This window comes from Arachis hypogaea, chromosome 10 (assembly GCF_003086295.3).
Source record: "Arachis hypogaea cultivar Tifrunner chromosome 10, arahy.Tifrunner.gnm2.J5K5, whole genome shotgun sequence".
In the NCBI taxonomy this organism is placed as follows: domain Eukaryota; kingdom Viridiplantae; phylum Streptophyta; class Magnoliopsida; order Fabales; family Fabaceae; genus Arachis; species Arachis hypogaea.
Genome location: NC_092045.1, coordinates 4991067 through 5012676, shown reverse-complemented (window position 1 = coordinate 5012676; position 21610 = coordinate 4991067). Strand labels below are relative to the sequence as shown.

At 32.6% G+C, this 21610-nt stretch overlaps 3 protein-coding genes, 1 long non-coding RNA gene and 2 other non-coding genes across 14 annotated transcripts; 3 read left to right on the top strand and 3 right to left on the bottom strand.

Moving 5' to 3' along the window:
• Positions 1-706: 706 nt before the first annotated feature.
• On the top strand, positions 707-1929 carry LOC112714816 (dolichyl-diphosphooligosaccharide--protein glycosyltransferase subunit 4A). 2 transcript variants are annotated; one of them, XR_011867044.1, is made up of 3 exons: positions 707-761; positions 891-1013; positions 1652-1929. XR_011867044.1 is itself a non-coding variant. In XM_025766495.2 (2 exons), the coding sequence occupies exon 2, from the start codon at positions 1662-1664 to the stop codon at positions 1773-1775; it is 114 nt and encodes a 37-aa protein (XP_025622280.1). In that variant the 5' UTR covers positions 960-1013; positions 1652-1661; the 3' UTR covers positions 1776-1929. The 2 variants fall into 2 exon arrangements, 1 of the variants encoding a protein (XP_025622280.1); XM_025766495.2 differs by lacking the exon at positions 707-761 and having other exon boundaries at positions 960-1013.
• Positions 745-816, top strand: TRNAH-GUG (transfer RNA histidin (anticodon GUG)). Its single transcript has one exon. It is a non-coding gene; the product is annotated as a tRNA-His (tRNA).
• Positions 1930-7722: 5793 nt separating the features above from the next.
• On the bottom strand, positions 7723-7794 carry TRNAD-GUC (transfer RNA aspartic acid (anticodon GUC)). Its single transcript has one exon. It is a non-coding gene; the product is annotated as a tRNA-Asp (tRNA).
• A 355-nt stretch (positions 7795-8149) lies between these two features.
• Positions 8150-10808, top strand: LOC140175927 (uncharacterized). Its single transcript, XR_011867045.1, has 2 exons — positions 8150-8720; positions 10472-10808. It is a non-coding gene; the product is annotated as an uncharacterized lncRNA (long non-coding RNA).
• A 217-nt stretch (positions 10809-11025) lies between these two features.
• Positions 11026-14379, bottom strand: LOC112714812 (beta carbonic anhydrase 5, chloroplastic). 8 transcript variants are annotated; one of them, XM_072205682.1, is made up of 10 exons: positions 14209-14379; positions 14043-14095; positions 13882-13955; positions 12976-13134; positions 12825-12873; positions 12577-12690; positions 12400-12453; positions 12130-12212; positions 11927-12029; positions 11026-11446 (listed from the first exon to the last, which is right to left on the bottom strand). In XM_072205682.1, the coding sequence occupies exons 4-10, from the start codon at positions 13101-13103 to the stop codon at positions 11246-11248; spliced, it is 732 nt and encodes a 243-aa protein (XP_072061783.1). In that variant the 5' UTR covers positions 13104-13134; positions 13882-13955; positions 14043-14095; positions 14209-14379; the 3' UTR covers positions 11026-11245. The 8 variants fall into 8 exon arrangements, with proteins under 8 accessions (XP_072061783.1, XP_072061780.1, XP_025622277.1 ...); XM_072205679.1 differs by having other exon boundaries at positions 13882-13952; positions 14209-14356; XM_025766492.3 differs by having other exon boundaries at positions 13882-13969; positions 14209-14340.
• A 3198-nt stretch (positions 14380-17577) lies between these two features.
• On the bottom strand, positions 17578-19491 carry LOC112717216 (uncharacterized). The gene has a single exon (XM_025769311.1). It carries the CDS (start codon positions 19489-19491, stop codon positions 17578-17580), a length of 1914 nt encoding a protein of 637 aa, XP_025625096.1.
• Between the last annotated feature and the right edge of the window lie 2119 nt (positions 19492-21610).

Here is a 21610-nt window from a genome sequence, read left to right as displayed (position 1 = left end):
TGACAAAAGATAAAAAAAGTAAAAAATAAATAAATAAATAAATAATAAGAATTACTAAAATTTTAGAAAAAATAAAAATTTTTAATATAAAAATTATAAAAAATAAATAAAAAATAATTAAAGATATATTTGTCTCTTTATAAAAAGATTTGGTTGTGGTTAATAATTTTAATATTAAAGATTCTTTTTAATAATTAAATCTTTCTAACGATCTTTTAAAATAATTTTTTTAAATTAATTAACAAATTAATCTCAAATAAATACTCATACATATCTATATAACTTTGAGAATCAAACGGTGTTTATTAAAGATTATAACAAATAAATAAAAAAATAATTAAAAATATATTTATTTCCTTATAAAAAGATTTTATTCTCTTCTTTAAATATTATAAAAAATTTAATAACATTACATTTTTTTATAATAATTAAATCCTCTTAACGTCTTTTAAAATAATTTTTTCATTATAATACATGCAGACAAAGTGACACGTACACATATATAATTATGATTAATTTAAGACCCTTAGCCAAAATGATTTATTATGCTGAAATTATTGAACCAAAACAAAACATTGGTGTCCCACCCCAGTCACAATCACAATCACAATCACAATTCTATATCTTATCCTTGAATGTCGTTTCTAGTTTCTACAATGTTTGCATAAAATAAAAAAATCAGATATGAGAGGGTAGTAAATAGAATCCGATTCTTCTTTTAATTGTTGAAAAACGTAGCACAAAGTGGCTGTAGTTTAGTGGTAAGAATTCCACGTTGTGGCCGTGGAGACCTGGGCTCGAATCCCAGCAGCCACAAATTTCTGTTTTAATTGTAACGTTTTGAAAGCCGATGTGAAAACGACGGCGTTTAACAACTCGCCTTATTTCAGGTCAAGGTCAACCCCTGAACCAGCTAGAGCGAGTTTTAAACTTGTAATTGTTTGATATCAAATTCCGATCCTAAATTTACAAAACAAAGCATCTCATCTCCACTGCTTCACCGTCACAAGAAGGTCAAAATTCTCATCTTTTCTATTTTAATTTCGTTATTCCTGTGTTTCGGTATTGAATTTTTCGTCGTTTATCCCTCAATTGAAGTGCTGAATTTTTCCCCTTTAGAAAAAGCATCGCAGGAACGAGATTTCATTTTGGTTCGTTGTGATTGTCAACGATATGTGATTTTGAAATCTTTTTATTTTTATGTTTATTTTTCCCCTTTCTGTTTAGTTTCAGTCGCCTTACGCTTTGAATGCTCTGTTTGGATTTAACATCCAACGACCCATATTTATTTTCATACATGATTAAAAATTTAGCTGATGCATTTGGATTGTATATTTAAAAGCAATGTGAATGTGAAAATGATATTGGGGCAAGGTTTTTGAGATTTGAATTTGGTAGTGTTGGAATATTGGGGCAAACTTGGTAGTGTTATGACTTGTATATCATAGTTAAATGGAGTTGTAAGTTGTTTGAATCATATTTACAGAGAGTTCAATTATGTTAATTTTATCACTTTTGGTGTTTAGTTTCTTGGCCAATGGGGAATTATATTTGTTTGTGGATTTAATTCAATAATGATATTTGAGATTATGTTAATCATCTGTATTTGATGATGTGCTTATCTCCTTTTAATGTTACTTGTGTACCTCAGGAAGTTAGAGATGATTGATGATGAAGTCTTGGGATTCCTTGCCAACTTTCTTGGCATTTTCATTTTTGCTTTGGTTATAGCATATCACTTGGTTGTGGCCGACCCCAAATATGAAGCTAGCTAGAATACTTTGAATTTTCTGATGTGTTTGAGACAAAAAGGTTTTGATTGATTTGGTTCTGTAAGGTCAGCTTATATGACTTAATATTGGTGAAACCAGAATTTTGTGGCTTATGCCAATTACATTTTTCAATATTTAAAAGCATGCTTGATTCTTATTGTGTCCCTCTGTTTACTGGTCGAGAAATTGCTCCATCATTCTTGGTCTATAGTGCATGGAATGGTAGTTGTTGTCTGATTAACCGATGAATATGCCAGCGTAAAGTGCTTATTAACTATGGAGTTGTTTAGATTAACTAAGAGTCTGAATTATTGATTGACCTGAATTCGTTTACCATAGTCCCCCCAAGTCTGAAGCTTGTAACAGCAGAGTATAAACATAACTACTCAATAGTAATAGAGTTTTCCATACATATGAAACACATGCTCTATAAAAGAGGGAATCATATGATAGTATGATACACTACCTAAGAAGGCCATTAATGGGCATGGGGGCAAATAAACATAGTTAGAAGACTTGGAGTTTAACCTTTATTTTACTGCATATACTTGCTATGCAGCCTATATTATGCTACATTCTTTGCTGTGGAGCATACAGGTGCCGGATTATTCTCAAGGAAGTGTGGTAATTGGAGCCAACCTTTATTCTGGCCACTCTGTTTCTGGGGGGCAAAAGGAAGAAAATCCAGGGCAGGAATGTTTACAAAATCAGGCAATGTTGGTGCCAAAATTTTCCCGCTTGCCTGGACATTGCCAATCCTCAAAAGTGACATGCCAGTGAAGAAAGCTAAGAAAACTAAATGGGAACAGGTCATTGCTGGAGTATATGATTGTAGTAAATTAGTATGAAAAGGTGGACAGTGTTAAGGATTATTTTGAAAAGGTCAAGGGGATTTGCAGTTTAGTCAAGGTCTTGCCCTTGGATTTTGAGTCCCCGGGTTAAGAAATTCTTAGTTCATAGATTATACCTAATCGAAATTGGTTTTAAATGGCATCAAATGTTGGTGACTGTGTTAATTGAGCCATCGATATGTCTTCCATAGATGCAGAAGTAACAAGATTCATGCCTCTTGAATCTTGATCAACCTTATGGTTCATTATATTTCCTTCATAGCTTATTTACCTTAATGGCTGTCAGTGACCAAACTTAGGCTAGCTAAAGAGACGGCCTTAATGATGAATCAGCAGTTTAGAGTACTAAAATGCATTTTAGCTAAAGAGATTAATATGTGGTGGATATTCATGTCTTGTTCTCAAGAACTAATTGTTGGATTTATCATCTATGGACTGTACCTTTCTCATTAGTTGAAAGCATAGATTTAAGCTCGAATTATCATGACACCTTTTGAATCCCATAAATTCCAACCTTGACTGGTCAATTTTGTTGCTGATTAATGGTGATATATAGTTTCCATTTGAAATGTACACTTCAATTTTTGGTAAAATATTAGTTATTTTGTTATCATTTGGTAGGTGACGTCTCTAAATTCTAATACACATGAATAAGTCATTGACGCAATAATAAATTACAAACAGCACTGAAGTTTAAAAGGAGAAGACATCATAATTCATAATTGTATAATAAGTCACAATCTATAAATAATGTATGAAAAAAGTACAAGCAATACCAATAAATTCATGAACTGGAAAATAAATAGTACAATGTTCTCACACCAAACTACAAAGAAGAAATAATGATAACATCAATCATAAAACTCTCTCTCACACACAAGCGTACGTATATGAAATCAAGCTAACATAATATCCATTGCATGCATAATAAACCACCAAGAGAAAGCTTTTAATTGCCAGAGGGTGAAGGTGGAGGGGAGAAGAAAGGAATGGAGGGCATAGTTGTTGGGATTGAGGGAAAGTTTGGAAGTGAAGTGGCCGGCAACGGGGGAAGGTTCATCTGTGGGACGGTTGGGATCTTAGGGATGCTTATGCTTGGAAGTGGAGGCAGGGTAGTTGATGGTTGTGGAAGAGTTGGAATAGTTGGCAATGGTGGAACATTATTGCCCTGAATTGAAGGCAGTGTTGGAATTGTAGGCAATGGTGGCAATGCTGTTGGTTTTGGCAGATTGGGAATGTTTCCAGGCAAATTTGGAACACTTGTTTGCAAAAGATTGCGAGCTGCTAGGCTTATGCTCATGCTTGACATGGTGATCACAGCAACAAGCAATGCTGTCATCAAAGATCTTCTTACTGATGATGCCATGGCTGATGAAATGAGAGAAGAAAAGAGAATATATGGTAAATTGATTTGCTTTGAGATTGGATGAGAAGCCAAAATATGGTGCTTGTTCTTATATAGAGCTAGCTAGAGTGTGTGATTTCAATTATTCAACTCAAAAGTTTGGAGAACTAACTAGAGACTCTTGGTCTTGTTAGTTCACCTTCCTGTTTTAATTTGAATAAATCATTTTTGTTTCTTGTTTGGTTATTGTAACTTGTGTAAATTGATTATAATTTATGAAAACAAATATTCAAATGTAGGATGGCCAACACTAGTTTTGTTATTTCTTGCCTAATTTACAAGAATATTAAATTATTTGTTGTGTGTTAGTAAAGTTGGTTGATCTAATGGAGTTCAGCATATAGCGTTTCATCGGTTTCAAAGTTACCATTAGCTCAATTTGACCAACAAAAAGAGGTATTTTATATTTATTTTTTTATTTTCTACAGAAATGTGTTGATTCAGTGTTTGTACTTTGTAGTAGTTGGAAATTTTTCTTACGATAAATTTTCATAAGATATAGGAATATCAAAATTTTGTAAACCATATTTTTTCTGTTCATCTATTTTCATAAAAAAGTCATTACCTAGCAAAACCCTAGTTAATATAGTAAATTAACTTGATACTAATAAACTTAGTTTTTTGAAGTAAGCTGCTCCATTTGATTAATTATTTTCATGTTCTCATTATTGAAAATAAATTATAAACGATTTTGTTAGGGAAGCAACAAAAATCAATAAAAAATAATTGGTTAAGGAAAAGTATATGTAACCAAAAGGTTACTAGCAAAAAATTAAATAAAATAATATTAATTTATATTAATAATTAATTAATTTTAAAATTTTTAAATTCAAAATTTAAAAATTTTAAAATTGATTAAGTAAACCTAATTCAAACCTATAAAAACATTCTTCTTCTCTTTCACCTTAACCTATCCACCTCTAACAATCACATATACAGATCCCTCTCACTCAACGTCAAGTCCTCTCTGTCTTCCCACCGCGACCCACTCCTCTTTTATCACCGACATTTGGTTCGTTGAATTCGCCACCGTCGACAAGAACCGCTTCTCTTTCGTGAACCAGATGTGTTACCGAAACCACCGTTACAGTTGAAGTTAAATTGGAACTCGATCCCTAAGACGACGGCGATTTCAAGGGGGGACAGCCTAAAAAGCCATGGAGGCGGTGGCGGGCATGGAACACAATTGTAGCTTATGAGTGACAAATATGTGTATTTTCTCCTATATTTACGAACAGAAGAAAGCATACAAGCATCGAAGGCAAATTCACCAATTTGAACAAGATTTCCAGCTTGAAACTGTACCATCATCACCCAGATGTCATTGAATACAGCTTCTTTTCATACATTTTGGCACGTCGAAGAGCGTCTAAGGCTTCAGCTTGTTTTCCTGAACGTTTCAAATTAACCGCCTTTCTTTTTTTCATCTTTGATTCTTTCTTCTAACTGAATTCTTTTTTGGTTAGAGTTTTCTCCTTTAGTGACATTGGATTTCACAGGCTCTTGTCTTTCCGGGCCTCTTGATGCAACATTAGCATCTTCAATTCCAATAATTTTCAGAGCATATAAGAGACTGCAAACTACACACTTAATCTTAATCAAAAGGACTCCTTAAATAATTATAGAAATATAAAAAAAATTCATTTAATAGAAAAAAAATCTTAATACTTAATAAAAGAAATATCCAATTATATTTTAGCAAAAATAATTAAATATCTATAAAATTTAAAAAAAATATGAAATTCTTAAAGAAATAGAAACATTTATATTTGTAATACAAAAAAAATAAAAATATATATAAAAGAACATCCATTTAGTATGAAAAAAAACATTTTGATACTTAGCAGAAGAAACATCCATATATATTAACTCGTAAAAATTTTAGATTCACCCAAAGATATTTGACTGATTTTTGGCTAATACCCTTTTGGTTCCCTAGCATTGCTCATTGGTTAATAGATAGTATAAGTATTTTACTCAATCGTACAATTACAACTATTTTTTTATATAATTATTCACGTTATCAATGTAAAAATAATTATTTTTATTAATGTGACATTATATGATTAGATGCAGTTCATTAAAATTAAATTCTAATAAAAATTCTTGTATCCAAAATTAAGATTGACTGCTTATAAGTTAACCCTTTTTTATTACTTCTCAAGATTTATTTAATTATATAATAATCATATCCAAATCGATAGCTCTCGGAGTATTTGAGTATCTCAAATTTAAATGTAATTATTTGTCCTTTTTAATTTGTTTCTCAATAAGTATTTTAAAATATCATCGAAATCTTATTATACAATCAAGTCTAACTTTTATATATATATATTTGATATCAATTCATCCACCATATTAAGAGTTAATTGTAATTACTTACCGTGTTAAAAGAAGGGTTTAAACATTATTAAACTACTCTTCTACTTTAATTCATGACAACAATAAAAAAGTTTCGTATTTCACAAATCCAGCCTAACAAAAATTCAATTATAATTAATTGAATTCAGTTTTACTTTCATAATTTATAATTCAATTCAATTAATTAGCAATCAATAAAAATTCTTCATCTTTTATTTTCTAGTTTTATCAAACATTTTAACCTTTTCACCATACTCCTGCTCTTAATCGGAAATGCATAAATCCAACATGAATATAAGATATATTTTATAGAGTTTAAATTTATCTTTTTTATTCGATATCTTTTTTAGGTCAAATTTAAATTATATTTTAGGTATATCAATTTCGATCTAAAATTATGTTTCTTAATTAAAATACATATTTTTTCCGTAAAATTAGTAATGGATGTTATGTTTTTATGTTTTAACTAATAATTTTTTTAATAATTTATTTTGATATAATTATATAAATGTAATATAATATTTATTAAATTTAAATTTTAAGTGCAAGATTTCATTAGTTTGTTATATATAATTTGCAAAATAATGTGTTAAACACAAAATGGGAATTATATTAATTATAAAGTGTAATATATTCTAAATAATAGGTCTCTAAATACAATAATCTAGATGTGCATACAATAGAAAAGACTCGAGAAAATTAAACAAATAAAGTGAAAGGTAAAAATGACATAAATGACGAGTACAATAACTCAATAAGTAGTGAACAACTAATAAGAACATATATATAAGAAGGTATATGCAGCGCTTATAATAATCATCATATTCATATTTTCAACTTTCAAGGGGTGGTGGTGGTGGTGGTGGTAGAAGGTGGTGGGGAGAAGAAGGGGAAAGTGATTGGAATAGTCGTTGGGATTGGGAAAGAAGGAATGTTGGGCATTGTTGGCTTTGGAAGTGGAAGCTGTGGCAATGGTGGAACATTCCCCTGTGTTGGAAATGGTGGCAATGTTACACTTGTTGCTTGCATAAGATGCCGTGCTCCTACGCCACTCTTCATGCCTGAGAATGAAACAATAGCAACCAAAATTGCCATCATCAACCAACTCTGGTAAGAGGCCATTATTGCAGATCCTTTAATTGGTTTTGATAGATATTATTATCATCAATTGGGACCTTTTTTATAGATAAGCTTTTTAATTAATTTGTGGGTAAACATGTTTAGAGATTTGGTTTTGTTAGTTAACCTTCCTTGGACTTGGATAGTTTAGCGTTGCAAATTCTAAATTAGGACAACCAACCTCTTTTTGCTGCAAAAAAAAAAACATATGGAACGCCGTTGCCGGGGATCGAACCCGGGTCACCCGTGTGACAGGCGGGAATACTCACCACTATACTACAACGACTTTGGTGTTAAGATAACTGTAAATTTATAATTAATTTCTAATCCATGTTTTCTTCCTGTTAGTAGCAGTACTAACAACTTGTAGAGGCCTGGTATTTTTATTATTTTTATTTTGTATATTTAAAAAAAAATAAAGATAGATAAAAAAATGTATTCATTGAAGTTGTTTGCATCATGATTTTGTGGGGTTATAGTTGAATCTTGATAAGTTGACAAGGCATTATATACCTTGTACACGAAATGTATTGCTTCTGTAATATCTCAGCAAAGGCCGATTACTCAAATAATTGAACCATCAAACTCCATACGAGGTATAATGTCATATTTGCAGACGAATTTACTGAGAGAGAGGGTGCTCTATGTAACCACTAGAACTAGATAAGGTAAGTTTTGTCCCTTTATGGCCAACTAGTACAAAAAATGTGGTTTTTGATTTCTAGAAGGGTTAACTACGTATAGGTCAAAAAAAAATTTTCGTGCCCAATCTTTTGTTGCATACAAAATCTTCCTTAAGCTTTAAAATTAAGTTTTAAAATTGTCTTTTTTACTTAAGGTTAATTCTATAGTACCTGTTAATTGTTATCTAACTTTGCCTAACTTACCTTTTGTGGTAAGTTTTGAATTTTTAAAAATAATTTATTTTTATATCTTTTAAATTAAATATTAATTTTTAACTTTTTTTAGTAAATAAGCACCACTTTTTAAGTACGGTAGCATTTACCCTTACTTAAATCTTAAAATTTTGAATCTAATTTCCTATAACAAAAAAAATTATAAAATAAAAAAAATAATAAGAGAAAGAGAGTATTTTTGCTCCTACAAAGGGAGAAGAGAAGAAAGAAGGGGAAAGGAATGAAAAAGAAGTTGTCCACGATCTACCTCTATCTCTCCTTTCGCCACCACCTCCGTACGATTTTGGTGCTTAAGGTAAGAACGATTTAAAAACCAAGTTAAATAACTTGAATTGTCTTGTTTATATATGTCACAAAAGATGAAGCCTTGAAATAATTGTTGAATTAATAAATTTAACGAAACTTATAATATTCACTCATGCAAATTGCCTTCCTAATTTTTTTTGAGATATAAAATATTCATCATCCAACTATATAAAAAGGTAATAAACTACTAAGTTGGGTTTGGTTTATTACTACTTTAAACTTGAGTAACAATGGATGAGGATATATATGGAGTAAAGTAAACAATACCATGTAGTATCTAAGAATTCAATAACATGCTAAAAAATGAAGATAACTTGTTATTTAAGGACACACACAGTTACAAAAGGAATCCACAAGAGAGGCACGTAGAGTTACACACAAACAATATTATAAACAATACATAGATAGTACATGCAGTGGAAGAGTAGAAAGCAGAACCCAAATTTAGATGCAGGAAACTTAACCACTAAGTTACAAGTTCAAGAGCAAAGAATATAAGTTTTAGTTCTTTCATGGAGTAGTGGTTGGAATGGCCTTAGGAATTGCAGGAATAGGCACAGGCAGTGAAGGAAGAGGAACAGCAGGCACAGGTGGAATTGGCAGTTCCGGAATTGGCACACCTGAAACTGGCACATCAAGCTTTGGGAGAGGAGGCAGCACTGATGGCACCAACGGCAGAGGCGGCAGCTCCAGTTTCTTAGTGCCATGCACTTTGGGAGCATTACGTGCCTCTGCAATGTCAGTGATCATTAGTGAGAAAGAAAGGAGCAGAATTGGTAGAAGGAGTGATGAGAAAGTGAAAGAAGCCATGTTTCTAGTCTATTCAAATGGTTGTTATGGAATATATGCTTTTGTAGCAGTAATGTTTTTGTGAATTGGGATGTTATAGCATGGCCTTTATATAGACAAGGTTGTGAAACTTGTGACCCATATGGACAGCTTGCTACTCAGGATAAGTTGCTACTGTCACTAATTCAGCTGCTTAATAATGATAATGATATATATCATAAGGGAATTTTTTCTTAGCACTAGATATTTCAGGTGGAGATATAAGAGATGGATTAACAGTAGTAAGAGAGAAGTAGCGCCTATTTTTGAAAAGATGGTAGAATTTCGTCTCAGATGGTTTGAAAATGTAGAAAAAAGAACAACAAAGCATCCGGTTAGGAAGGTAGATGAGATAGAAGGTAGGCAAAAGACAAAAGATAGAAAAAGACCTAAGAAAACCATATATGAAATAGTCAAAAGAAATCTATATGTAAAGAGTCTCACTGTAGACATGATACATAATAGGATTCAATATCATCGTTTGATTTATGTAATCTGTTCTGCATAGGTTAAAATTTTGTTGTTGTAGTTATTTCAGTCATTTATATCTATTGTTTTAGAAAATTTAGAACATTTAAGCACTTTCTTAATTTTAATGCAGGATCTTAAAGGACTAATATTGTAGAATGGATATAGTATATATCAATTATGATTCAACATAAGTCTAATGAGATGCTGAATCTGCTGGAAAATTCAACTTGCAGTGTTTCTAGGACTAATTTTCCTTGTGCATGCCTTCTTCTGATGTTAGATGTAGCAAATTCCTACTAATATTTTCCAAGGGTTCTAGTATTTGGTTATTGCAAGATATCAATAATTGATTAATGCAATCATTATATGATAAAATCATTCAACAAAACAATTCCAGTAGAGCTCTTAGCTGTCTGACACTGGTTTTTGTTTTTACTATAGGTGATGAGATGAAATATTGTCTTGTTTAAGGCCCAAATCCACAGAATCCGTCTGGTATGGAACAAACCACATGAACATGGTAAGGCTAGTTGTCCTGTTATGGGGACAAGTGTAAAACAATATGTGGTTTATGAAAAAAGTTATCTTGATAGACATTTTAAACCTTTGTAGAGCCACTTGTAAATCAGCCTATCAGCTTTTTCTCTGCCATACTGAGGATTATATTCATCAAGTAGGTTTAAATTTTATGGAATTTCATTCATAATTGATGAAACCAATAATCAAGATGTAGTAGTAGTTCATATAAATGTCATTCCTGTTCATCTGCTTATTGCAACTTGGAAGCATGGAACCATAAAAGGAGAAATGTTATTTTTTGTAAGTAACTTTTACATTAAAACTATAGCCACATACTTCCATCCACCATCATGTGGATGAGGTATTTTTAAATAACATTTCACATTTTTTTTTTACAACAAATATAAGCATATAACTTCTTAGGAATTTAGCTTCAACAGACAACAATGTGTGAATATGAAAAATTCCATCACTGCTTCACATGGCCAAGGCTGATAATGACTTTATTTAGAATGCACAGATAAACGTTCACGTGCTTTGCAATGGTCCATGGGTCTCTTATAAGTTCTAACTACTTAAAATACAATATTTTATGAATTGTAATCAAATGCATAGCCTATGCTTTTAAATTGCTAATAATACAAACTCAAGACAATAAATAAGAATACATTCCACAGGGAAAATAGGTGTAAAATCTCAGCACCACAAAACTTTGTTTTTAGCAGCAATTCTGCCATCTTCCTCCAGTTTGGTTCCCTGGTAATCCAATGTCCATTTCTCAAATGAACATTTAATGAAGTCATAATAGCCACCATGAACATAAAGTTTTCCATTGGCCACCTTTTCTTCTATCCATGGATAAGTTAGTAGGTTCACTAAGGAGTGATTAATTGATTCCTGTACAAAAATCACTTAAAACATTAAAATTTGAAGTCACTCAATAGATTTAACATTTCATCAATCCTATCTATCATTTGGATCAAATGAAACATGAAAGGATAGTATTGGACACATTCAATTTGAACAGCAAGAAGACAATATAAAATTATAAATAGAAACACTCATTCTGTGTTGTGAAATGCAGTCTCATTTTCATGGAGATAAAATCTGATAGGTGTCTCATTTCATGACATGCCTCCAAGTTAGCAATTCCTCAATACCCCCAATTTTCCATTTAAATTCAAAAGACAAAAGAATACATCAAAACTTGTATATTCAAAATCATATTAAGAAAGTTACAGATAAGGCCTCAAGATTATTTCTCTCTAAATACCATAGGCACTCCCTTCTCAGTGCAACATACTATTTTAGAACCATTCAAATTATTCAACATTTTGAAATCTCAACACAGCCAAATGGGACAACAAAAAATATCACCTTTTCACAATGCCTGCACTTGTCATCAAAGCTGAGGGTGGAAGCTGCAGCCTCAGTTTTCTTTCTTGCATTCTTCCCAACAATAACCCAATTGTGTATAAAGCTAATAGAAAAATAAAGAATGTTGAACTTAGCAATGTATAGTACATTTAATCAAAGGAAGTAATATATGAGAGCCAACAACTAAAATCAAGCAATCCAACCTTCCATTGGCATCGTCTTCCATACTCATAAGAGCTCGTATACCTCCACAGCAGCTGTGGCCAATGACTAAGATGTTTTCAACCTGCAATAATGAAAATTATTCTGCTCAACTCTTAATCTTTCCAATAAAAGTTGCAATTATCATAAGATCAAGATCAACCATTATTTTAATCAAAATGAATTTCAACTTTAGATACATGAATACTTGCCCAAACTAAAAAGTGAATAAGATTAGGAATTCCTAGAGTAGGGAACAAAATGATGCTTACTTGAAGAGTGTTTACAGCAAACTCTAATGCAGCATTTACTTCTGAGGGTCCACTCTGCATAAGGGAAAAGGAATTAGAGATGCAAGTATGGTATCTCTTTTTATTCTAGCAACAATAACAAAATGGCAATTGAACACACCCAAATATATTGAACATACTGTGATAGAATATAGATACCTCAAAGGTGGGAACCAAATTAGCAACATTGCGAATCACGAATGCTTCTCCTGGTTGAAATCCCAAAATATTCGAGGGGCAAACCCTGGAATCTGCACAGGCAATAACCATGAACTGTTCCGGGAATTGTTAGGGAAGAATACTTATTTTTAGCTAAGGCTTTAGTGTTGGGAGAGGAGAGAAATGCTGTAAAAGGAATAAGAAAGAAACTCAGCAAAATGAAAGATAGAAAAGGGAAGAACAATTACCTTTGGTGCTTGAGCCTTAGCAAGATTTTCAAACTGTTCAACATTTTCACTAACAGAAAACAGAAATCAACATTAATTAAGTGTCTTCCTTTTGTTAGGCATCAGAAATGAACATGACTGAGTTAGAGTGTGGCCTTTTTCTGATACTTACATATATTTACTCTTAAAACTTAAAAATCTATTTTTCAGAATATCAAATATATCACATCTGTCTTCAGCTTTAGATAAGGTCTCTAGCTTGCTTTTATTAAGTTGTTGTGTAAATCCTGGAGACCCCATAGAAGCCTTTAAAGCGAAACCTTGACTTCTCCTGCAAACATTAGAGCGAGACGTATGAAATCACATGGAAAAAAAGAAGACAAAACAAAGTTTCATTGGCTTTCATGACAATAATATTAACTTAATAAGTATGTTGTTCTTAGTTCAAATAAGTAGCTACAAAAACACAGCAAATCAGTCTAGTATAGATTTAGCTACCATAACTGTGATTCCCAAATATCAAATATCAGCCTATAGAATAGTGTGATTAGATAAGTTATGAAACAAGAAAAGATTGAAATATTCAACCAACCAAAATGAAATTGCCAGAGATTAGAATACTAGTATAGGATTTAGCTACCATGACTGTGATTGCCAATGATCAAATATCAGCCTATAGAATAGTGTGATTAGATAATTTATGAAACAAGAAAAGATTGAAATATTCAAGTAACCAAAATGAAATGGCCAGAGATTAGAATACTTGTATGTTCAATGTTCAGGGGAGAGTCAAACTGCATAACCATATCCATACTTTTGTTTCAGTTTAAAAAACTAAATACTTCTATGATAAACCTTGGATGTAAATTCTTTTTCCTTTTTGGTTTAGAAGAAAACTAGAAATCCAAACAATAAAAAATGCTCAACCGAATGATCCTAAATGAGTCCTTCATTTCCTAACATGTTCTTCAAGTAATTATTGTCATACTATATAACATGAAAATTTTCACAAGACTAGAAAATAAAGTAAGCAAATCTAACATAGGTAAAAAACAGAGGTTAGTTAATGATCACTAACCTTAAAGCTGGCAAAATTCTCAAATGTGGCTGCTCAAAAAATTTTCCTGTTTTGCGAGCACCGCCAAAGATCTGCTACATCAGATTCACTGAACAATGATGAGCTAATTCACAAGTACAACAACAAAACTAATAGACATGTGCAAGAAAAGAGAATAGTACCGGTGATGTGGCAGGCTCAACAAAGCAATTGGTGGAAGAAGAAAGAGGAGGAGCTGCCATTGAAGAAAGAGAGAACAAAAACAAATAGAAATATGAAAAATCAAAATAATTAGGAATGGGAAACTGAATAAAACAGTCATTGGTTGGAAGTTAGGACCGTACTTACTATTATTATTAAAAATGAGTAGGTAAAGTTGGTTACATGTTTTCTCCAACAAAGACGGAGAAACCAAGGTTCTTAAGTAACCATAACAAAATACTTTTATTTTTTTGTATTATTTTAATTATGCACAGTTGCCTGTGAAGTGTGCACCACCACTTCTCCATGATTCCTTCCAATGAAAAAGTTGTAAACTTTTTTTGACTTTCTTTATTCCCCCAAAACCCTCCTTTTTGTTCATTTGGCGTTTTCCGCTTTTGCATGGGCCAGTAAAACTATGGAAACTTCTGGATACTCAAATGGATTCAACTGTAAAATATTTTAACTAAAATAGAAAATTCATGTTAAAAATACTTACAATTAAGTTTTTCAATATATATATATATAAAGAGTTTCAGAAATTTCTATTTTAAGTAATTTTAACAAGTACTAATTGCTACGGAAGATTCTATTTTATTTGACGAAAATGTACACAACATAAAAGGAATTAAAACCTGGTGGCAGATCTGAGGCCAAATACGTGTAAAGGAAAAAAGGAAAGGTAGTAATAAAGCATAGTACATTGTACACGCTTCATTTTGAACTATGCTATGGGATCTACAACTGTATTCTTTGAAATTAGCTATAATCATGGTGGTGTTGACCACTTTTACATTTAAATTATTATTTGAATGTTTTTAATCAGAGCATCAAAAAAATTGTCTAATTTCTTTTTCTAACAGAACCCAAATTCTTGAGGTTACAGTTTGCGTTAACAACTATACCAAAATCATCGTTGTTACTGAAAACAAGTTTATGATTGTGTACAAAATGTACTATGAGAAGGAAAAAAAAAAAGGAATGCTTGAATATGTTGTTAATCCCTAATTCCATATAAATATAAACCATTTCAAATTTTAATTCTTCTTTTTCACATAATCGAAAAAGTTGAGTTTCATTAATGAAAAGTTTTGTTTGCGAAGAAGCTAAATTTCACTAATCAAAGTTTTGTTAGAAATTATGTATGGACTCAATACCAAAAAGAGAACTATGGACTAAAAATATTGGACCACGCTCACCCAAAAATTAGTACCATATCATACACCCGGGAAACATCTTCATGGGCCCAATTTAAGTAAAAAATGTTCTCGATCCAATGGGCCCAATTTAAGTAAAAAATGTTCTTAATCCAATGGGACCAATTTAAGTAAACAATGTTCTCGATCCAAGAGCTCAATCCAAACTTGGCAGGTTAGGTTGAGTGAAAAAGAGCAGGTAGACCCACAGCAGTGACGTCAAACCCAAAAAAGAAAATAAAAGCAACATACAATGGTTAATTTTGTGGTTTAACATTTTACTAAATTTTTAATCAGTTACTTATACTTTATTTTTTTTAATTAAATCTGTATATTTTTTTAATTTTATAATTAGATATTTTTTAGTGTAAAAAATATTAGAATTAACTGAATATTTTTTTAAATAAATTAAAAATATTCATACTTAAAAATCTAAATAAATCTTTGATCACATATATTTTAAAAAAATTACTGTATTAATTTTAACGTTTTTTATATGAATAGGACCTAATTATAAAATTAAAACAGTATAAAAATTCAATTAAAAAAATAAAAATTAAATTAAAAAATTAATAAAATTATAACTATAAAAACTAATAGAATAATTAAATTATTTTTTATGTTTTTTAAAATTATAAAAGAAACTAAAATCGAAGGATCTAATTATTGGGCTAATTGCTAATTTTTTTTCATATGAGATCAAGTTTGGTGTAATGCTGGGTTATGGAACTTGGGGGAGTTTTACACCGTTGTAACGGCGTTCAGGTGAAGGGAAGAAATCGGACGGTCCGATTTATTGCAGTTGAAAGGGAACACAAATCGGACCGTCCGATTTATGGTTTATGGAAGGCAGTGCATGGAAATCGGACCCACCGATTTCATGCTTTACATTCAAATTTTTTTGGGTCTAAAGAAATCGGACCACCGATTTTCATTGAGAAAAAATTTTACAAATCATGAAATCGGACCCAGCGATTTCCAAACCATCACACTTGCGTACAGCACTATGTACTCTCATACCCATGTGATACTCCATCTTCTTTCCAATATGAAAAATAAAAAAGTGCTAATAATTATTGTACCTAAGATTTTTTTAATTTTGTTCGAAACAGAAATTGGAAAGCCTGGTTTATGTACCTTAAATTTTAAATAGTGCCAAAATTGATATTAAAAATCAGAATTTTAAAAAACATCATTGTTAACCTAATTATAAAAATAAAAGGTGACATGTAGCATCACATGACATATGTAGAATTCTTCGCAATTTATCAGTATCACAACTTCACATGATCAAAAATCAAAACAGGAAAGACAATACACGGTAGCACTTCGCAGAGCTTAATATGTACCAATATCATCATCGAAACGTATATACCATAAACAATTCTTATGAGATTGTGAGAAGTACTAACCAAAACCAACCTGGTGGGATGTAAAAAATTAACCTTACAGAAAACCTATATGTACAGGACCAGATACTACATCTAAAATCTGAACCAAATACATACTGCAATACAAAGATTTACAAGAGAGATGTAATCAAGCCTATTTGTGAAGGAGAATACAATAACAGCTAGCAGCTAGCAGCCCCTTATGAAAGAAAAATTAAAGACTCCACCAGTATAAACACGTAAACATTAATATAACTCCACCAAACACATATCTTAATAGACCCATTGGCTAGCTAGAGAGAAAATAAAAAACTACAGACAAATTAGGATGAAATGAAAGAAGACTAAACACAAATCAATTTTCACGCCGTGATTAACAGAAAAATTAAAGACTCCACCAGTATAAACACGTAAACATTAATATAACTCCACCAAACACATATCTTAATGGACCCATTGGCTAGCTAGAGAGAAAATAAAAAACTACAGACAAATTAGGATGAAATGAAAGAAGACTAAACACAAATCAATTTTCACGCCGTGATTAACATGATAATCGAGTTTCGAGAGAGAACAAAGAGTATCTCTCTATGTTGTAGGATGGACAACTTAAAAGAATAAGGCTCAAACACCAAATGAAACACTTAGATACATTAACTCATTAAGGATTCATGTTGCTCACAGCCATGGTTAGTACTTAGTATGCCAATAAACTAAAATCCAATGAGCATTATATGCTTCCCAAAAAAACATGCAGAATCTACACAAAATTAAGTCATCCTCCTCAAACAGGTCAAAACAAAAATAAGGAGGTATTGCTGAAGTTATTATAGACTAACATAACCAGAATTCACAAAAGTTCAGCATGAGTACCAACCATACCAAAAGTCTACAATAATAACTAAACAAAAAAAAAAGTCACTGAAAGACTAATGACCCTTAACCTTATCATCTGCAACAGCATTGAGAATAGGCAAGCTGCTCAAGAACTCATCAAGCCCTTCAAAGAACCCAATCCCTTCAATGTTATCCTCCGCATTACCCGGCCCACCTGCATTCGCCCTATCGCGTACTCCATTGGCAGTCTCTTCCACATCATTACTAAACTCCACATTCAGATCCAACTTCCCCAAATTACCAGCACCCCTCCTCCTCAAACTTGCCAATGCAGCTTTCTTGCCAGATTCTAGCCTAGCTGCAATGGGCACTGCTGCAGAGTCAGCACCAACAGCCTCACCATTTTCCACACCAGCATTGCCAGAACGGTTACGAACCCCTCTCCTAGGCCTCTCCACTGGTGTGCTTGCATTGCCACCAGCAGTGGTGGCAGAACTCTTCCTATTCCTTCTTCTTCTTCTTTTCCTCCCCACCTTCTTATTCGCATTAATATTCCTCCAATCCTCATCGTCAGAATCATCTTCCGTCGTATCGGAATGGTCGACAAACGCGGCGGCAGCCTCATCATCATAGTAAGCCCAAGGCCCTCTCAGATGTCTCCATCTGTCAGCACCTTTGAGAGGACAAGGAACCAAAGCAGAGAAAGGGTTCCATTGAGAAGCAGAACCACTTATATCCTTGAAATCACCAGAAAACCCTAGCGGCATGAAACCCCAACTGCAGAAGGACATGAACCCGTCTTTCCCGGTCAACTCCGGCGGCGACCTCACCGCCAACGCATGGAAAGGCCTCCGGCAGCTCTGGCACAGCAAGGTACACTCCTCGTACACCTTCGGATACTCAAACAAACCGTAACAGTAAGGGCACGCAGTCCAGAAAGCTCCATTCAGCTCGGTTTCAATCGACTCAGTAGCCCTAGCCGGCCGAGTTGGCTCAGTCAGCTGAGTCACATTGTCCTGACTCGGCCTCTCCTCCTCTTCCTCCTCCTCAACCACCACAACCCTGGGAGCTTCCGTCGATATAGCGTTCTTACTCAGTGAAAACAGTTGCTGCTGCTGTTGCTGTTGCCGTTGCAGTTGCAGTTTCGCCTGTTCTTGTTGTTGCCGTTTCCATTGCTCTTGCTCTTGTTGTTGCCGTTGAAGTTGCAGCGCTTGTTCTTGTTCTCGCCGTTTCTGTTGCTCTTGCTCTTGTTGTTGCCTTTGCCGTTCCTCCTCTTGTTGTTGCCTTTGCCGTTCCTCCTCTTGTTGTTGCCTTTGCCGTTCTTCCTCTTGTTGTTGCCTTTGCCGTTCCTCCTCTTGTTGTTGCTGCTGCTGCTGCTGACGCTGTCGCTGCTGCTGATTCTGGTTGATGAGGTGGTTCTGATTCTGATTCGGATTTTGGTGGAGGAAGTGGTTCTGGTTCTGGTTCTGGTTCAAGTCGTGGCTTTGATTATGATTGTTTTGGTGGTTGTTGAGATTATGCCTCTGCTGCAAGATTGGAAAAGCTTGAGGGACGATAGGAACAGGGGCGGGTTGGGAAGGAGGAGGAGGAGGAGGTTCGGTAAGGAGCCTGAGGTCGTTATCGAAGATTGCTTTCTTGGAAGGGTTTGAGAGTACAGACCATGCGTCGTTGACGAGGGAGAAGGCGTAGGCGGAGAACGCGAATGGGTTGCGGTGTGGATCAAGAATGGCAGCGAGACGGCGGTACTGGGCGGCGATGTAGTCGAGATTATGTGAGTAGCGAATAACCTGGAGAATGCTGTACCAGTCAACGAGGTCGTTGATCCTGGCCTCGCCGGCCACGAGGGTGTCGATTACGGTGAGAAGTAGCTCTGTGACTTCGAAGCGTGGGTCACACTCGCGGGCCCTGATGGCGAATGACCGAGCTCCATGCAGGTCACGTGCACTCAGGAGCTTGTTGGCCGTGTACAGCCACCGCTCCGCTTCCGCCCTATTCCCCCCTTCCATTGATTTGATTTCTCTTTCTCCAAAACACTCTCACTCTCACTGTCTCACACTCAAAACGGCGCTGTTTTGTCTTTTTTTTTTTTGTTGCCGCTCCTGTCGTGTTTTGTGCTTTAAGCTTAAACTAAGCACTGGTAAATTATAATAGTGCTGAATGAGGAGTATATAGAAGGGGGAAGAAATGGAAATGAAAAAGAAAAAATAGAGTGGATTGACCATAAAGGATATGAAAAATGTGCGGCAGCAGGGTGTAGGTGAGGAGTATTTTGGGAAGTTGAGGTAAGAAACAAGTAAACAGGATCACATGGTAGTGGACTTACTCTTTGTTAGCTTATAATTACTAGGCTTGTGTTCCTTTATTTGATATATAGTGTGGGGAAATTTCGGTGGAAAACTAGAAATTAAGAAGGGTAGATTAGATTAGATTCCCTTTGGCTTTTGGAAGTGACATTGACGTTGGGAAGACTTGAGAAATGGATGACAACTTTTGTGGCTTTTTTTAGAGATGAGAGGAGGTGTAAGTATGTGAAGCATGTGCGGATTGGTTAAGAGATGATGAGAGACAAAAGTTTCATAAAAAGGGAATTAAGGTTGGTCTTTGTTCCCACATTTGACTTTTCAACTCGGCCTCATCAGTCAACAATTTCAACATATGCCCTTGCCACCCTTCTTATCTCCTTTAACACCCTCATTTAATCCATTTTTGTACAATGAACCTAATTATGTACTATGACTACTATCTATTTCATAGAAATTCTTACTCTTATTAATTTACAAAACAAATATTATTTATTTACTTTTTGTTCTTTTTTATATTTCTTAAAAATAAAATAACTTAAATCACTCCATAAAATAATTTTTTAATTTACATAATATATACGGATATTTTCTATTTCAATTCAATTTCTTTTAAATTTGATGAAAATAAAAATTTATTAGATTAAAATTTAAATTAAATGTTTTGTTATAGTCATGAATTATCTATGATTCTATGTACTCCACGTTATTGATTTTACAATTTTTATAAAATGACATCTTTTATAAAATAATTATTTTAAGACACTCTTTAGATGGCATAAATTTAAAAGTTGAATAATTTTTTTTTAATTTTTAATATATTAAAATAGTCAAAAAAATTTATATATTTTTTTTAACTAATATGTTTGAGAATCAATTTTTTTATAAAATAAAATAAGAATTACGTTGACTTTGTAATTGAGTTAGTACTAGATACTATTTTCATTTTTTAACGTCTTAATTTATTTTTTGGTAACTTAACGTCTTAATTTGTTATTCAGTTGTTTTAAGATTTATTTTTTAGTTTAAATATTTTTTAAAAAAAAAACTACTTTTTTATTTCTCCTCTTATTTCGTATTGTTTGTTAGTATTTTGAAAATTTTTAAAAAGGAGTTTTGGTAGTTAAAATTTTGAAATTTCAAACGTTATTCCACGCTTAACAGATTATTATATTTCACATGTCAATGCTGTGTTTTGTTTTTTACTAGGAAACTCTATTTTTCTTTTAAAAATGCTCAAATATTTTAAAAAGTTTGTTTATGTTTTATTAATATAAATATAAGCATAACTACATAACTCTGTAAATAAATTGATTTGTCTGGTCTCAATCTTTTTTGTTCATCTCTTTCTACTATTTTTAATTACCTTTAAGTTTTATTTTAATCAATTATTTAGGATGTATTTGACAATTACGTAAAAAAAAGTATGTTTAAATTTTGTAAAAGCTTTAATTTTTTATTTGGATAATTTTTTATTTATGAACGCATAAATAATTTTGTTACCAAAATTATATTTAGAAGAAGCAATAATTTTTAACTTTTGCGTTTTTTTAACTGACTTTTAACTATTGATACTAGATATTTATTTACTTTTTACTAAATTTATCTTTTATACACGTTATTGTATTAATTATGAAATTCTTATTATTTCTATTGATATGAACTCTTTTTTTTATTATTTATTATTTTTTGTTAATTGTTTGTTTGACATTATACATCTTTATAATTGTAGTCACAAAAAAAATATCTTTATAATTGTAATTTTTGTATATTATTTTTGTTATTATCTTTTTATAGTATGATTTATTAATCTTGTTAGGTAAAG